At 38.7% G+C, this 16,472-nt stretch overlaps 1 protein-coding gene across 1 annotated transcript in view; it reads left to right on the top strand.

Annotated features, from left to right (window-relative positions):
- Positions 1 to 15,321, top strand: part of LOC118684069 (macrophage mannose receptor 1-like) — a 31,531-nt gene extending 16,210 nt beyond the window's left edge. The window contains exons 19-30 of the mRNA XM_036378762.1: positions 61 to 161; positions 1,417 to 1,559; positions 2,490 to 2,604; positions 3,862 to 4,010; positions 5,520 to 5,622; positions 6,453 to 6,685; positions 8,145 to 8,310; positions 9,296 to 9,448; positions 9,697 to 9,813; positions 11,232 to 11,399; positions 13,303 to 13,344; positions 13,747 to 15,321. Of these exons, the coding sequence (XP_036234655.1) occupies positions 61 to 161; positions 1,417 to 1,559; positions 2,490 to 2,604; positions 3,862 to 4,010; positions 5,520 to 5,622; positions 6,453 to 6,685; positions 8,145 to 8,310; positions 9,296 to 9,448; positions 9,697 to 9,813; positions 11,232 to 11,399; positions 13,303 to 13,344; positions 13,747 to 13,988 (1,732 nt within the window). The 3' untranslated portion in view covers positions 13,989 to 15,321. The remainder of the gene's footprint in view (positions 1 to 60; positions 162 to 1,416; positions 1,560 to 2,489; positions 2,605 to 3,861; positions 4,011 to 5,519; positions 5,623 to 6,452; positions 6,686 to 8,144; positions 8,311 to 9,295; positions 9,449 to 9,696; positions 9,814 to 11,231; positions 11,400 to 13,302; positions 13,345 to 13,746) is intronic.
- The last annotated feature ends 1,151 nt before the right edge of the window (positions 15,322 to 16,472 follow it).

Genomic DNA, 16,472 nt, shown 5'->3' with positions numbered 1-16,472 from the left:
GCAAAGAAATACTGACTAATTCAACTTAGAATTATAATTCCCTCAAATGACTTCTTTCAGGTGGATGGATGGAACATCAGTGAACTATGTTGCCTGGGCTCCAAATGAACCCAATTTTGCAAATAATGATGAAAACTGTGTGGTCATGTATACCCATACAGGTGGGTGCTGTAACAACATTCAATCTGCAGAATGTGCCTTAGGCCTGGGAGGGCTGTGGGGGCAAGGCTGGGTGGGTTAACATACTGAGCAGGCTGATGTTTCATAATGTTCAAAAAGCAAAGGAAAATTAATTATAGTCTCTTCTTTCATTTACTGTACTTAAAAAAAAATGAACTCTATGTAGATAACACATTGAATTACACATGCAATTTTGTAAGAAAATTTCTAAGTGAACAAATAAATCAGGTAAGCATCAGACAATTGGCAGAGAGGGTCAGCATTTTTTCTCCTCTAACCTCTGTCCATTTTATTTTTAGGAGCCCACCTTCCCAGGATATTAGCGATCTGCTTTCGTTTCTGCAGTTCCTAATAACTGAGAATTTGGCCATGGCTTGGATTATTATTAAGCAATGTTATACAATATTTAAATTAAAAGAAAATATTTTTTAATATCCATTAATACAGAGAACTGGAAGCAATTGTGTTTATACGAGCCAAGAACTTAGTCTTTTTTTGGCCCAGTAAGCCTCTTCTACTTTTAAACATTTCTGGTCTCAAAATCTATAGCTGAGGTGATTTTCCAAGGCTCTCTTAGAGGTGAATGAAAGGATATGGACACTTTTCGGGAGTAAATATTTTGTCCTGTTTTGAAAACCTTCTTTCAGATAAGTCATTTCCTTAACTTCTCTGAATTAAAATGACAATATCTCCATTAAACATTAGGTGTGAAAAATTCTGCTGTAGGTAGTTACTTGTAAATGTCTGCAGCCAATTAAACATATGTCATTTTCTTATTCATTCCTGATCTGTAAAATGAGGATGATGATGTTAATGTTATCATCTTGCATCACACTCCAATAGGCAGAAAATATGCCAGAAAACTCTAGGACTGTGAGAAGCTCAGGTGGGAAGGTACCCAGGACTGAGCGCCTTATATAGACAGAGCAATTCCAGAGACTTTACAGATCTCAAAAGATTTAAGCATTTGAACTAAAACTCCTGTCTGTCAATGCAATGGTTTTGAAATATTGAAATATCTCTGTTTCTAGACAAATTATTTCTATTCTAAATTTTGCTGGAAACGTGAATATTTTGAAGAAACAGACATACAATGACTTGTTCCTGGGGGAGAGAAACACAAATGCTGCAACTAGTTTTGCTTCCTACAATAGATTTTCTTTAGGAAAATACACCTTTTATTTCAATCTTGTTTGCATTTTGTTTTGTTTTGTTCTAATTCTAATTTGCTTTCAGGTACATGGAATGATATCAACTGTGGCAGTGTTGAGTTATTCATTTGTGAAAGGCTTAACAACACTGTTCGTCCAACTGTTGCTCCCACTTCACCACCGCCAAAGGGTGGGTGTACAGAAGACTGGCTCCTCTTTGATAACAAGGTGCAGTATGAAATATCAATATTTTGTATTTTTAAAAGAGCAGAATGAAAAAAAAAATCTTTGAATCAGTTTTTCAATAGTAGCAGGGTTTTTAGTTATCACAAATTTGGTTGAGCAAAAATATTTCAGTTTGATAGAGATCCTTTGAGATCCACTGGCTGTTGTCTTCCTTTCCCTTCTCTCTCTCAGTCCTGAGGAAAGGTCACAAATGCAGTGTCTTCCATTTCATGGTGCTCTCTCAAGCTAAAATCTCTCTCTCTTCCTCACCTCCTGGAAGAGGAGCTTCAAAGTCTCTTCCCTTATCTCTTCCCTTAATGTTCATATACCACTTCTGCCCACCTTCCATTTTCCTCAATTTTTCCACAAATTAACTGCTTGATTTTTCAGTTGCCTGCTTTAGGTAGCACATTTGGGTTGCATGACTCTGACAAAGCTGTCTAATGACTTAAACCTCATAAGATCATATTACAAGAAATGATAAATTCATGGCTTTCTTTACAATGCTGGAATAATTTTCTTTCTGTGATTTTCCTGTAAGAACCAAATCCTGTTTGACAAATAGGGCAACAGAAGATGACATATTTTGCTTCAAAACATATCTTTTTTGTTTTCTGAGGTCTTCAGCATTCCTCTCATGGTCACATCTCAGAATTATGCTCAGAAAGTTTAATACATTTCCTGCTGAGATCAGTAGACTGACATATCTCTTCTTTTAAATATGTGCCAAAATATTGGGTTTTATACTCATTTTCTAGTACAGGTCTTCTCTGTCATTTAAACTTAAAGACAAGGTGGAAAGTACTGTTAAATTAGCTAACCTCCCCTTTTACATAAAATATCCAGTTTAATTTGTTTGCTACAAACAGAGATGTTTTAATCAGAAATTAAAACAGCATCTAGATTCAGATTTGGCACACTTCTCTTTTCCAGTGTTTTAAAGTCTTTGGCTTTAATGAAAATGATACGTTGACATGGCATGCTGCACGCAACAACTGCATTGATCTTGGAGGAAATCTGGCTACTATATCAAAAAAGGAAGAGCAAGGTATAATGTACCAATGTTTTGATAATGGTAATTGCTGATCAAAAGATTTAAAAATATGTTAGAGCTTCTGCCATATATGCAGTTATTTATTCCATATCAATACAAATTTATGCTGAATGAGAAATTACACCTTTGGAAAAATGCTTGCACAGTGTCTTGATTAAATCTTAAAATCATAGTTTGGAGGTTAATATAGGACATACTGCTGAAATATATTTTTTTTTATAAGAGTATTGTCATATAATTAAATGTCCACTTTTTTTTTATTTAAGAAACTATCTGATCCTTGAGGTGACATCCATCTCTGGCAGAATGTCACCTCATAGGTTCCACCTCTAGTAGAATCTGTGATTCCATGATTCTATGATTCTATGCCAAAATGTCACACAAAAGGAGTAATATCCAAACTCAAATCACTGGGCATGTAGCTGCTGAGCCAGATGCTGTGGGTGCCAGTGCAGGGCACATCCTCAGGAAGCAGAAGGCTCCAGTGCTGGAGTCCCAGCTTCCCCCTGTTCCCCTTGTTCTGCTGCAGCTCAGCACCTGCTGCTCTTGCTGCTCAGCATGTTGCAAACGTTTTAAGAGACCTCATGTTTGCTTGGGAGTTGTGCTGCCTCAGGTCCTGAGGGATGCACATGGATCTCCTACCTCACTCCGTCAGTGCTAGTCTTTTAAATTTCTTTTTTATAGCAGAGGAATGAGGTTATATGAGTGGAAAGTCAGTCTTGGTAGGAATTAAGGAGAGCAGCATCTGGTATTCCACAAATTCATACATACTTGGTTCATACATACTTAGTTACTAAGTAAGGTTTATTTTGTGTTATGCCTGTTTAGAAATTAAATTATTAAGTCAGGATAAAAAAGAATTAACCAAAGAAGGAAAGGGAGTGCACACTCAGTGGACTCGATTTCTATGTGCCAAGGCTTAGTGTACTCATGTTAATTTCTGTAATATATTAGAACATTTTCCATGCTTCCTCAGATGATGAGCAACATAGAAGAGTGTACAAATAAATTCCTGTTTCATTAAAAATTTGCCCATCCTTGAATTTGTATACACTTTTTTCCAATTTTAACTTCAGATGACTGATATTAAATATCTGTTAATATATATAAATTTTATTTTTGTCATGAGATTGGCACCTTATTATTAAGAGAAAGCTCATCATCCTGGTTTCAGGCACTCCAAAGTCTGTGGCATTGGGGAAGAGAGCATTCAGTTTCCTTCCTTATACCATTTTTCTTTTTTCCCTTCAGCTTTCCTTATGTCCCTCTTAAAAAATGCTGCAACTGATGCTTGGATTGGACTGAACGACATAAATCAGGAGCACACATACCTGTGGACAGATGGAAGCCCAGTAGACTATACAAATTGGGCAAAAGGTTCCCGAAGTTATTATAGTATGGTAAGCTTCAATTTCTGTTTGTCACTTAAACATTACAACTTTGGTAGATGAGCAAAATGTATGTAGCTACAATTGTATATCTGTCTTTTCCTTTATGAAGATTTTTACTAGTCTCATTGCTTTTTAAAAGCGGAGTATCCATGTGGGAGATGTATCTACACACTTTTTTTCAGCTTCTGTATTTGTCATGGTTCTGTGTGAGCCCAGACAGAGGTTTGGAAGAATTGTGCAAAACTCAGACATGTGAGCAATTTCCCTCACTTTACCATGATTCATCAGGATATTCAAATTAACCATAGCATAAACAATATAATTTTGGGATGCAGTGAGTGTTATTTAGATTTGATGAAAATACTCAGATAATTACATGCATTGACATTTCTTGGAACTGAGCCTGTCAAGATAAATGCATTGAATGAAATACTCAAAAGAGGGAGTCTGGGTCTTCCTTTCTAATTTTTATCTTCCCCTAATCTTCATTTTGAAAAATCCTTTCTCTATGCTTTGAAACTTCTGACATCTCTCTACCTATTGTGTGTAAGACAGACATAGTGTTACTCAGTAATTGTGAAATGGCCAAGGTAAAATACTGCCCAATAGTATTGTTTCTATACCCCTGTGCTAGCTCTACCAAGTTTTCCTCTTTTCATTAAGAGTATTGCTTCATATTCAGTTAAAATGGAAAAGGGTTCTTTGAGGTCCAGCTACCATCAGGCTAGAGCAGGGTTTTAGAATCTCCAGGGCCTTCCCCACCTCACACCTGCCTGTGCTTTCTGCAGAAGGCTGTGACCATTCCCCTCCAGAAATCACTGCATATACAACTTCTGTCTCTTGCAGACAAGACCTGGGCTAGTGCCAGAAGGGGGTTTGGAGGTAGCATAAGGTTACAATGAGGCAAGGGGGGGACAGCTACTGCCTTCCCCTGCAGGAGGCCAAGCCACATCTTGTGCTGTGGGAGGAGAGGAGGAAGGTAAAGGGTCCAAAGCACAGCAGAAAGGGTGTGGGAGTTTCCCCAACAAAGGGTTGTTTCTGACAAACTACCTCTACATTACTGCACTGTGGTGACCACTTTGCTTCCTAGTCCTGAACTGGGGCAGAAGCAGGAATTCAGCCCTCCAGGTAAGCTTCAGTGCTGAGGAGCAATTCCCCACAACTTCCAGGAAAACAGCAGCAGATCTGTGGGCCAGCACACACATGGGAACCCACACACAGGCACACACATTCAGGGCCACACACAGAGCTATGTACACCCGAGGGGGCTCCAGACACATCCTCCTACCTCTGTGCTTTGCAGCTCCCTCCATCATCCAAGGACAGACTTTCCTGGGGCTGAGTTGCAAAGGCCTATGGCCATACAATGTGTCTGACCATTGGTTGCATGAGTTTTATGAACTTCATATTATTCCTCTGTATGTGCTTGTATGTGACACATGAGTCTGTGTGTCCAGAAGTAGGAATGCTTTCTACCTACCCACATCTTCTTTCTTGTTAATCTCACTTGTCTTGTAGGATGATTGTGTCTTTTTGATTAAGAACCCTATTGAACAGGCAGGGAAATGGAAAGATGAAGGGTGTAAAGCAAGCAAAAGTTACATCTGCCAAAAAAGTTCTGGTAAGTTTTCTTTCACCACTTTCTAAAAAGTTCTGGTAAGTTTTCCTCCACCACTTAGACCTGATTTATTGTGGTAATTTCAAACTGGTGCTAAAAGTGGCTTTCCTGTAACTCTGCCCTAACCTAACTGAAATTAATGACAGTATCACATGCATTATGGACCATTTTAACAAGATGATCACACATTTTAGTTCTTTGGAAAAAAATCTCTTAATTTTTTTCTATTTCAAAAACTAGACCAGTAAATAACAACAACAACAACAACATAGAGCTATGTATCATCATGTAGTTTACTACTTTTAGCAATCAAAGGTGGCTGAGTGAATTGTCTTTACATCTTCAAAACTGGAATTTTTAATGGTATACTAGAAACATTGCAAGTTCTTTATATTTTTAAAACTGCCCTGCTTGATTTCCTTTACATTCTTTCTTAGACAATTTCAGCAGCAGCAGTCACATCCCTCTGCTTGCTCACGGTGTGTTTATCATACCCTGTTCCTTGTCAGAAATACAACAAATGCCAATATATAATGGAAAAATTGAAGAAATTGTTCCCTTTAATGCCCTACATATGGTACAATATGATTTAGGTAGGTCTGTGCTTAAAAGGTATATTTTTGGGCATGATGCTTATGCTAAAAAGTCATTCTGACAAGTATTAGAAAATTTTGTCACAGTACATGAACATGTGGCTTTCATCACCGCAGAGATTTTTTGATATATTTTAATTTGCTATTGCAGTTTCTCTTAATTCCAGTATACTAGATCTTCTCTCAGGGTTATAAGTCTAAGCCAATATAGATTTTTGGTTGTTCTTTTGCTTGTTACAGACCCCAAACTGCCGCACTCCGGACCCACAGATCCGGCATTTGGCTTTAACAATTATGGTGATGACCGCTACGAAGTCATCAACTACAAAATGAGCTGGGAAAAAGCAGAGAAGAACTGCAGGGACCAGTCTGCAGAACTGGCCAGTATCCTGGATCCTTATGCTGAATCTTTCCTGTGGTTACAAATATTAAAGCACGGGGAGCCTGTATGGATTGGCCTTAACAGCAACATAGTGAGTCCAACCCAATTGCTTGTGACAGTCATAGCATTGCCTTAGATAAACTATTGGTCAGATCCATAGATATGTGACAGGAATCAAAATCTTGCAGAGGTTCCTGACTTCCCTCCACTTGAGGGGAGTTACACATCTAAATGTTTGTCCATAGTGTAAACAAGAACTGCCACAGCCCACACTTCAAAGACCTGAGTGGCTTCAGTGGTAAAAGCAGCAATGAAGCTCTCACTTCCTCCTCCATGGTCTACCACATGTTCCTGTGGTGGAGCAGTGCTTTCTGAAGGTATACTGTGGAGCACACCAAAGGAAAAAATTGAGTTAAAAATAGTTCTTTCTTTGTGAGTTCAAGTTTTTGTTTCAATTCACAGCCCAGCAGTACATGAGCTCATGCTGGGCAATAGAGGAACAAGCAGGGCTCTGGCAATGAGGACTCCTTAGGCTGGCTTTTGGAGCTGCAGCTGGTGCCTTGTGTAAAACTGCCAACAAACTCAGCTAAGAGTGGAAAGGTCTGAAATGGGAAGCATCAACAGAGGCATGTAAAAAAGAACACAGATAAATAAAATGTAGCTGGATATTTTTGGAATTGAAGCTGGGCAGAAATCAAGTGGAGAGAGGTAGAGCAAGAGCTTGGTGGGACACAGGTCTGAGATAGGGCACAGGTGCTGAGGCGAGAGGAACCTGAGCTGTACCTTAGTGAGAACACTGGAGAACTGGGATTAGGCAGGAATCTGGAATGAAACATGGCCAAGGGTCTCAAAGCAGACAGGAAAGGAAATAGCACAAAGAATACGATGGTAGGAAGGAAGGATCTAGGCTGCACAGGATGGGGTAGCAGAAGCCATGGGTGTGACTAATGTCAGTTATCCTCTGCAAACACTGGTGAAATCCACTGACCAAATACATGCTTAGCTCATCTCTGGTAGCTGGCCCATGCAAGACCCACAAACTTACCACAAGCCCAGTTAACATGGGTGGCAGAGTTCTGTGGTCCAGCCCCAAGGAAAGCCTCATGAGTTTTCTCTCTCCAGTGAAACCTCAGATTTTCCTCTTTGCTTTCTAAATACCTAGAGAAGCCTATGTTAGAGGAATAGTTTCTCTGCAATCTTTATTTGATCTGTGTGTATATGTGGAGTCATTTAAAGAAATCTTGATCTGTATGTTCACATTTATTACCTCAAGACCCTTTGCCCACTTAGGGCATGAGACAAATGGTGTGAATTGAATAATATAGGCTGCATGCTAAACATCTGTAGGACCATAGATGTGGTCCACCTACCACCTGCTGTGGAGAGTGGGAGTATGGAACAGTTTCTTATACATTCATTACATAATCTTGTGCAAGAAACCATGATTCTCATTTTTTTTCCCACCTTTTGCATGCATTCAAGTGCAATCTTAATGTTCTTCCAATCTAATTCTTGTATGTGACATAATCATAATTGTGATTTGCTTTTAGACTGGTGGCCAATATGTATGGTCAGATAGAAGGAGGAGCAGGTATCTTAACTGGGGCAGTGGAGAACCAAATAAAAACAAAGCCTGTGTCTATTTAGATTTGGATGGTTTTTGGAAGACAGCATCTTGCAATGAAACATTTATATCCCTCTGTAAGCAATCCAATGGTAAGTTCTGAAATGGACAAATGTGTTTTGGGAGGTTGGAATTTGAGTTAATGTCTTTATTTGGATTTAATTTTTCCACATATGCAGAGGTTGTGATAGACAGTGTATGCCTTGTGATAAACTCTTACTTTTTTTAAGGAGTAGATCCAGTCTGATCCAGTCTGTCTTGTGTGATTTCCAGACACTCCATTTCACAGGCCAGTCAACACATGCACATAAAAAGACAGCTGCAATATTTCATGCCACATGCCATAGTGGTTTTTTGCTTCCATGTTTGTCAAGAACTACAAAATCAATCAACTTTAGCCTAACTATAAATATATTAATTATATACTTTCACATTTAAAAGTATCTTTTGAAATATTGTGAGTTAAGAAACTTCTGTCAGTGTAGGAGCCAAATCAATTAGTTTGTTGTTTCTCCCCAAATACATCAGTGCTCAAATATTACATGTAATTTTCAAACATGTTACAAATTATATATGAAAATCATAATTTCTGCATCATAATTAAAAAAAATATTCTAATTTAAGCTCTGTTTTGGCTCTAACTGGGTGATGCAATAGGCTATAAATTCTGGTTTTATGTTGATTAGGCTCTATGATGCACAAGGGCATGAATAGACAACTTCTCTGACTTTTCTAGAAACTGGCTAGACACAAGCCACAGAGTTGTGTTGAGGTCCTTATGTATGCTGACTCATTCCTCATCCTGTTTCACAAATTTTAGGTAAAAATTGGAGTGTTGAAGACAATTGCAATTAGACTGGAGTAAGCCTCCTTTAGCAGACTGGACAACCAGCTCCAACCAGGAAAGCTTATTACTAGTTTGTCAAGCTTAATTCAATACTTAATAATTAGTTAAGTCTATGGGATATTCCTTTTCCTGGAATAAATGTCGTATTTGTGGGGTTGATGTGTGGTCCAGGAGTACATGTTTCTCTTAGGTTTTAAAACTCCACTGAAACCTGTGTGTCTTCCTAATAGAGTTAATCCCTAGTGAGCCACCTCAGCTTCCTGGGAAGTGTCCTGAACCGAAGCGTGGTAGATCCTGGATTCCCTTCCGTGGGCACTGTTACTATGTTCACACCACTTCTGAGGAAAGTTGGCCTCATGCTTCCATGATGTGCATTCAAATGGGTAAGTGCCCTTTTTTATTAGGATATTTTACTGGTTGTTTCTTTGTTTGGTTTTTTAATCCAGAACCAAATGATAATACTTAATGTGTGTATCAATTATAAGCTACACCAGATTTAAATTTATTATCAACAATTTTTCCTATATGGTAATGCTGATCATGCAGCATGTAATTATTTTTTACTGAGATAATTAACTTATAATGAAAAATCTCACTGAAATTGTATGTAATCTTTAATTGATATTTTTAGGTGCCTCTCTGGTTTCCATAGAAGATTCGGCTGAAATGAATTTTCTCTTACTTTACTTGTCTCCACTTGCAAGTGACTTCAGAAAGTTTTGGATAGGATTGTTCAAAAATATTGATGGTAATTATTTCACAATGCATACTGAGATGAATATAGAAACTAAGTAAAGAGAGTGAATACTAACGCACTAAATAATAGTACAAATATGCTAAATGTTTAATAAATAATCAGTGAAAAAACCTTATAAACATTCAATAGCTTTCTGCTAAAACATGTAAAACATAAACCACCAAGAGGCCTATCTTTCTGTATCTTTGTTGCAATTAGAGTATATTTGTCTGTAAAAGGTTTTAGATTAGCACTGCAGTAGTTGACTAAAAATGTTTCTTATTGCCTTTTTAAACTCAAAATACTTGACATTTAACCACTGTAGTATTTTAAGCAAAATGTTGTCTTGTCATTAAATGCTGAGTTAAATGCAATTTAAATTTATTTCTAAACACAGGGCATAGCATCTCATATGAGCTGCCTAGAAAAATTTATTTACCTAAATTTCAATGTTTTTTTCCATAAATTTTTGGTAGAACCTTTCAGTTTTATCCAAATATATTTAATGGGGTTGTGGTTTTTTGGTTTTTTTTTTTAACTGCTGTAACTGCAAGTTTGGTACTCTATTCTATATCATCGTAATTCTGAATACAGTTTTTCTTGGCAGACTTTGAGGGTAAACCTCCAGACTGAGTCTAGACTGGGCTCCAACTTCTGCTCAAGTCTGTGTTCTCTCAGCACCAGGAATGGTGGGCCAGGTTGATCTGTTCTAGCTGAAAATGAGCACTACAAAAGCAGTGACCTGTTCCTGACCTGTCCCCTACAGTGTCACACCTCCACACTGTGCAAGCAGGGGCAGGAGGGAGGTGCAGCTGCAGGGGAGGGACAGAGGAAGTGGCACTGAGGCAGCTGGATATACCAGGATATGCTGGCACAAAAGCTCACACAGAGGCAGGGAAGATAGCTATTATTCCTAATTGATATGAGGTGCATGACAGTCAGCAGATGAGATGATTAAAGAGAGAGCTAATTCAATTTGCAAAGATAATTAATTAATCCAGCTCTAATAAAGTAGCTATTTGCTGATCTTGAATATGCACATAAAGAAAATCTCCTGAGCATTCTGTATGCTGGCACTGCTGATACTGGCTTGTACAGATGCTCTGCTTTTATTAAGGTTCCCAGGCACAGTCCTGGGTGCAGGCTTCAGCTAAAGGTCCCTGGCAAGCTGGACAGGTCTTCCTTACATCAGTGACAGCTGTGAACACTAGTGAAGTTAACTTTGTGAACATTTGCATTTGGTACACTCCCACCTGAAAAGTGCTGAGTGTTAAAAGAGTGAGAAATAAGTGCTTTAGAGTGAGAAATAGGGGCTTGGTGATACCAGTTTAATCAATTAAAAAATCCCAGATCTGATCTGTCATTGTGACCAGTAGACTAGAAGTTATTCTCCACTTCATTCACTCACTAAGTAATACATCTGATTTTAGGAGAATGGATATGGATGGACAAAAGTGCAGTAGAATATGTCAACTGGGAGAAAGGAGAGCCTACAGTACTTTTTGATGAACACTGTGTTGACATGGACGTCTCAAGCGGAACCTGGAGGACCTATTACTGCTCTGTTGACCAGAATTTTATTTGCAAAATCCCCAAAAGTAAGTTTTGAATTTCTGTGCTTTGGGTTATTTTCAAAGAAGTGGTTGATGTACATCAGGCCATCAGTGTTTAGGCACTGGATGCACTTCATGCATTGCTGCTGATGCATGTGCATCTGAATCAAAGCCAAGAGTAATTTCTGTTTAAAGTGGTGAGAAGTAATGTTGGAGAATAATCTGAGTCACTGTTCCCTCCCCTCAGTTTAAAAGCATTGACTTCTGGGCATTTACTGAGCCCTGGGGTAGGGAAGGACAAATCATCTGCTGACAGTGCAGAGAAGATTGATGGATATTATGGTTAGAGTGCAAGGAGCAGTAGATGATGAACAGATGATCAAACTGGAGAGTCCTGAGGAGAAAGGCAGATACTCTCCTGATAGGTAAGCTGAGGGGGAGCAGTGCAAAGTCACTGAGCTCCTGCAGAGAGAAGGTAGGTGCTGCTGGTGGGGACAGTACCACCACGGTGAATTGTGCTGGGATCTGCTGGATGAGCAAGAAGAAAGCATCAGAGGGTGGGCAGTGGGGCTCAATTCATTTCTCTGCTGACAGGGGAGCAGTGAGACATGTCAGGACAACCAAACAGCATGGTATGCTTCATTTATAATGGTTACTTGTGGCCCTTTGGTGTTTTAGATGACAACTGCTGAGGAATCTGGGTGTCACAGGCTGGGGCGAGTACTTTCACAGCAGTACTGCATAAAACCTGAAGGATGTAAATCTGCACACATGCAGCTGTCATGGTCAATGTTTGCACACAACGGCTGGGAGACAGTGTGGAGTAGGTCACGTTTGCTACTGGCTAACAGATCCACCACACAAATGTAATTCTGCCTGTGGATCCTCACATGTTGGCAGGTTGCCAATGGAGTCATCCATCATTTTTTAAGGCCCAGCCAGTCAGTCCAGCAAGCAATTAACTGAATCATACCCCCAAGCAATGGAAGGAGGAAAAGGAATTGGCCTAAAAATACAGCTAAAGTGCTAAGTACAACTGTGCTTTTCATTTTTGCAAGTGTAAAAAATTGGAATTCTTCAGTGTGAAGTGTTAAGCTTTACCCTGTGGAAGAGTAAAAACTTTGAACACAATCTACCTTACATAAAAAGTGTTCAAAGCAATGAATGACAACAGTTAGTCTTGTCTACAAACGTTTTTAGCAAGTATATTTCATGGGTTCAGCATCATTTGTCAAAATACATTTTCATATATTTTTTCAAGTGCACATACTTTGTTCAGCTCTGGGGCCCCCAGCACAAGAAAAACTCAACTAGGTTATTTTTAAACCTTTTGAAATAACCTACTTTTAAAATAGCCTACTCAGCTTGGTTCAGAGAAGGATTTTGAAGATGATCTGAGGGCTGGAGCACCTCCCATATGAGCAGAGGCTGGGGGAGCTGGGGTTGTCTAGTCTGGAGTGGAGAAGAATCCAGGAAGACCTTACAGCACTTTCCAGTTCCTAATGGGGGCCCACAAGAGGGCTGGAGAGGGACTTTTTCAAGGGCGTGGAGTGACAAGACAAGGGACTTTAAAATAAAAATGAGTATGTTTAGATTCTATATCAGGAGGAAATTCTTTAATGTGAAGGTGGTGAGCAACTGGGACAGGTTGTCCAGAGAATTTGTGGATACCCAGCCCTGGAAATGTTCAAAGCCAGGTTGGGTAGGGGCTTGTGAAAAACTTGGTCTCTGGAAGGTGTCCCTGTCCAGGGCAGGGGCTTGGAACTCAATGATCTTTAAAGCTCTTTCCAACCCAAACCATTCTATGATTCTATGATTATTTAAAAGCAAAAATTTAAAAAATTTTACTTTGTGTTATGAACAAAAGGTAAAAATTATGTATGCAGAATTTATTTCATTGAACTGTTGCTTTCAAACTGTATAATATACATATTTCTTAATTTTGAAGTTGCTGAAGTTGAGCCAACCCATGATTCACCCATCAATAATGGTAAGTTGGTTTCTTTTAAGCCAAATAAACAGAAATTTCAATAGGTTTATAGGCATTCATTATTTACAAGTGGAATTTCCTCCAGAAATTTTCATTTTAATACCCATATAGCTGTCATGATTATTTTATTTTAAATCTGTTTAAAATGAGAGCACTTCTCTCAAACTGGATGTCTTCTTTTTTTTTTCCTTACAAGTTGTATATGTAGTACAACATAATGTTCCTTAGAACAGATTGGGCCAAATTTTGCATTATTTAGCTGGAACATGCATCAATTTTAACTGCTATTATGATTGTTCAGTACTTTTGTTTTAACTCAGTTGTTTACTTAGGGAGATATTTGTTATATGCAACAACACTCTCTGGGCATCTGTAGCAATTGTTGTGTTTTGTCTTCTACAGCATCAAGAAACGAAGCTCCTGCTGCTTCATCATCAAGTGGTTTAGGTGGGATGATTTTTGTACTGGTCTTCCTTCTGCTAGCTGGCACTGGCCTCACATTGTACTGTTTCTATAAAAGAAGACGTGATCGACAAATGTTTACAGCTGGGTTTGACAATGCCATATACCGAGGTGACATTGGAACTCATGAATCAAATTGTCTTGTGACCAATATTGAAGAAAATGAGCAGGCAACAATTTAATAGGCAGGGTAATTTTGGGCTTGATTTTAAAAAGAATTAAAGTGTTGGCATACATAAGAATTCTTAAGGAAAAGGAAAGCAATTTTCTCCTGTGTAAATTCTATTTAATTTTGCATGGGGTGCTTCTTGCTTTCTCTACTAGCAGAAACAAGCAAACTTGCCAGGCAGATCCAGAGATCTGCTCACAAACTTTAGTACCTGGGAGGGTTGCTGAGCTTTCACACAGACCTGGAACTATGTTGTGTCAGCCAACACTCAGGCAGCTCCAGCCACCACACACGTCCAACATCATCTTTAGGCACAAGAACTGTGTTCGTCATATTCAGTTGTGAGAATATGGTCCTTAGCGTGTTCCAAAAAGTTTATCCAGACCTGTAGGTACCCTGAAAATGTCCTGTTGATGTCCAGCGCAGACTGGCAGAATTGCACAGGTTGGACAGGATGTCCAAGCTCACCTGGTGCGGATCCCTGTTTGAAGCAAGACCAGGTCCTAGCCTCAGCCAGGCAACTGCTCCAGAACTGTGGGTCCCTGTCTTCTCTTTGCTACTGAGGTACCACAGAAACTCTTTGTGCCCATAATATCAGAATTTACATAATTTCCTCCTCTGTTTATGACTGATGAAAAGCAAAGTGTAAATTGTATTTCTTCTGCTGTAGTTCTGTAACATATGCATTGAAAAAACAATTATGATGAGAGGTGGGGGTGTATTGTGAATATAGTCGTTTATCATAAACAGTCAAGTAGTTTAAACAGTCAAGTAGGGATCTCAAAGGATGCTGCAAAAGGGCAGGAAGGAAAGAGAAATTATACTTAATTTACACCTGAACGTTGACATAAAATGTATTCTTGATATCTCCAATGCCAGTGTAGATTTCATAAGTTTTTAGGCCATTTTGTCAAAGCCTAATGAAACTTACCTTTAGAAAGTCTTTTCTAATTTCTAACCAAATTCTCCCTGTGCAAGTCTATTTTAAACTTTTGAGTTTCATTCTAGACTTCCATCATGATGGACCTGATGGCATTGCATCTTATATAGGTCTACTGACATAATTCTCAGGCTTCATAAACCTTAAAATAATCTCACATACAGGTGTTTTTTATTTTTACTTTCCAAGTGTCTTTCATGCCAAATGCAAACAACCAAATGGCTCAAAGCTCTTAGTGCAGTGGATGTCCTTATTTAATTTGATACTTTTTGATATTTTAATCTTTTGACTGGTTTTAATTGTGTTTAAGTTAAAATATTTTGTGTGTGTATGAAAAACATGTAAATAAGTTTTTATTCTGCGTTGGTTCACTAAATGGGAATTAAAAGACTGATTCTAAGTAAAAGTGTGTGTCTCTTCTTAAACAGAACAATTTATCATAACAGGAAAAAGAGAAAGGAGGGATGGGGCTCTTAAATTTTTATACACAAATGAGCACCACTTTTCCTAGTCTAGCATGTTCTTAAATGCTCCTTAACAATCTGTGAAACTGTCTCATTGCTTCTTTATCTGTAACATTTGAAGGTTTTACTTGTCTAATGAAAGTATTGTAATTTAAGCTGGTCTGCACTAGTAGTTTCTGAGACAGGTTTTATATATTGATGGCCCTTTCATATCTCCTCTCAATATTTGCTGATAGCAACTCTAGCTCTTCCTTCTGCATTTCAATGGCTGCATCTTCCAGGTCTCTCGTTCCTTCTGCTGTTCCCTTCTAGACCCTGTGCTGTGGTATGTGGGTCCTTCTGACAGTGCACTACACCAGATAAGGTAAGGTAAGGTAGGTAGATAGATAGACAGACAGACAGATAGATAGATAGATAGATAGATAGATAGATAGATAGATAGATAGATAGATAGATAAGGTATTTCAGCTGAGATCCTCACAGCACTGAGCAGATTAAAAAGATTTAATCCACCCTTGTAACACTTTCCATAAAGGACCCTTCTGTCTAGCTTGTCTGAATTGGTTCCACAGGATGCATAATTTTGGAAAAAGTGGCTACCAGAAAACAATAAGCCAAACCCAGGAAATATCCCAAATGAGAATTTAATTAGTGAAAGTTTCCAAGGACTGATAAGCCTTAGCAGTCCTTTTGCATTTCTGAGAATTGAACCCAGAGTTCACCAGGTCTGTACAGAGTTTCTAGTGTGACAAGCATCAGCAGAGAGAGGATTGTGTATCTTTGACCATATTGGAGACAGCAGTGGCTGATGCCTGCTGCTGAAAAGTAAGACCCTCTGAGAGAAATATCCAGACATCTCCTGAGAATTATCTGGAGTGCCAGTCTGGCTCTTTGAAACTGAGTGTACAGCTGGGATTAGTTTCAGAATATTGGTCCAACCAATATTGATCATTGCCTGTGAGTGAACTCTGTGAGTGAAGAAGTGAATGTGCTGTGTGAATAGCTGCTTGTTATTAGAGAAGCTTCATTCTATTCATAATAAGAGCTTGTTAGAGAAAAACCCAAACAAACAGAACAACTTGTTTTAAGAAAC

This window comes from Molothrus ater, chromosome 1 (genome assembly GCF_012460135.2).
Source record: "Molothrus ater isolate BHLD 08-10-18 breed brown headed cowbird chromosome 1, BPBGC_Mater_1.1, whole genome shotgun sequence".
Taxonomy (NCBI): domain Eukaryota; kingdom Metazoa; phylum Chordata; class Aves; order Passeriformes; family Icteridae; genus Molothrus; species Molothrus ater.
Note: the sequence above shows the minus strand (reverse complement) of the source record. Positions and strands in the feature narration are given on the sequence as shown.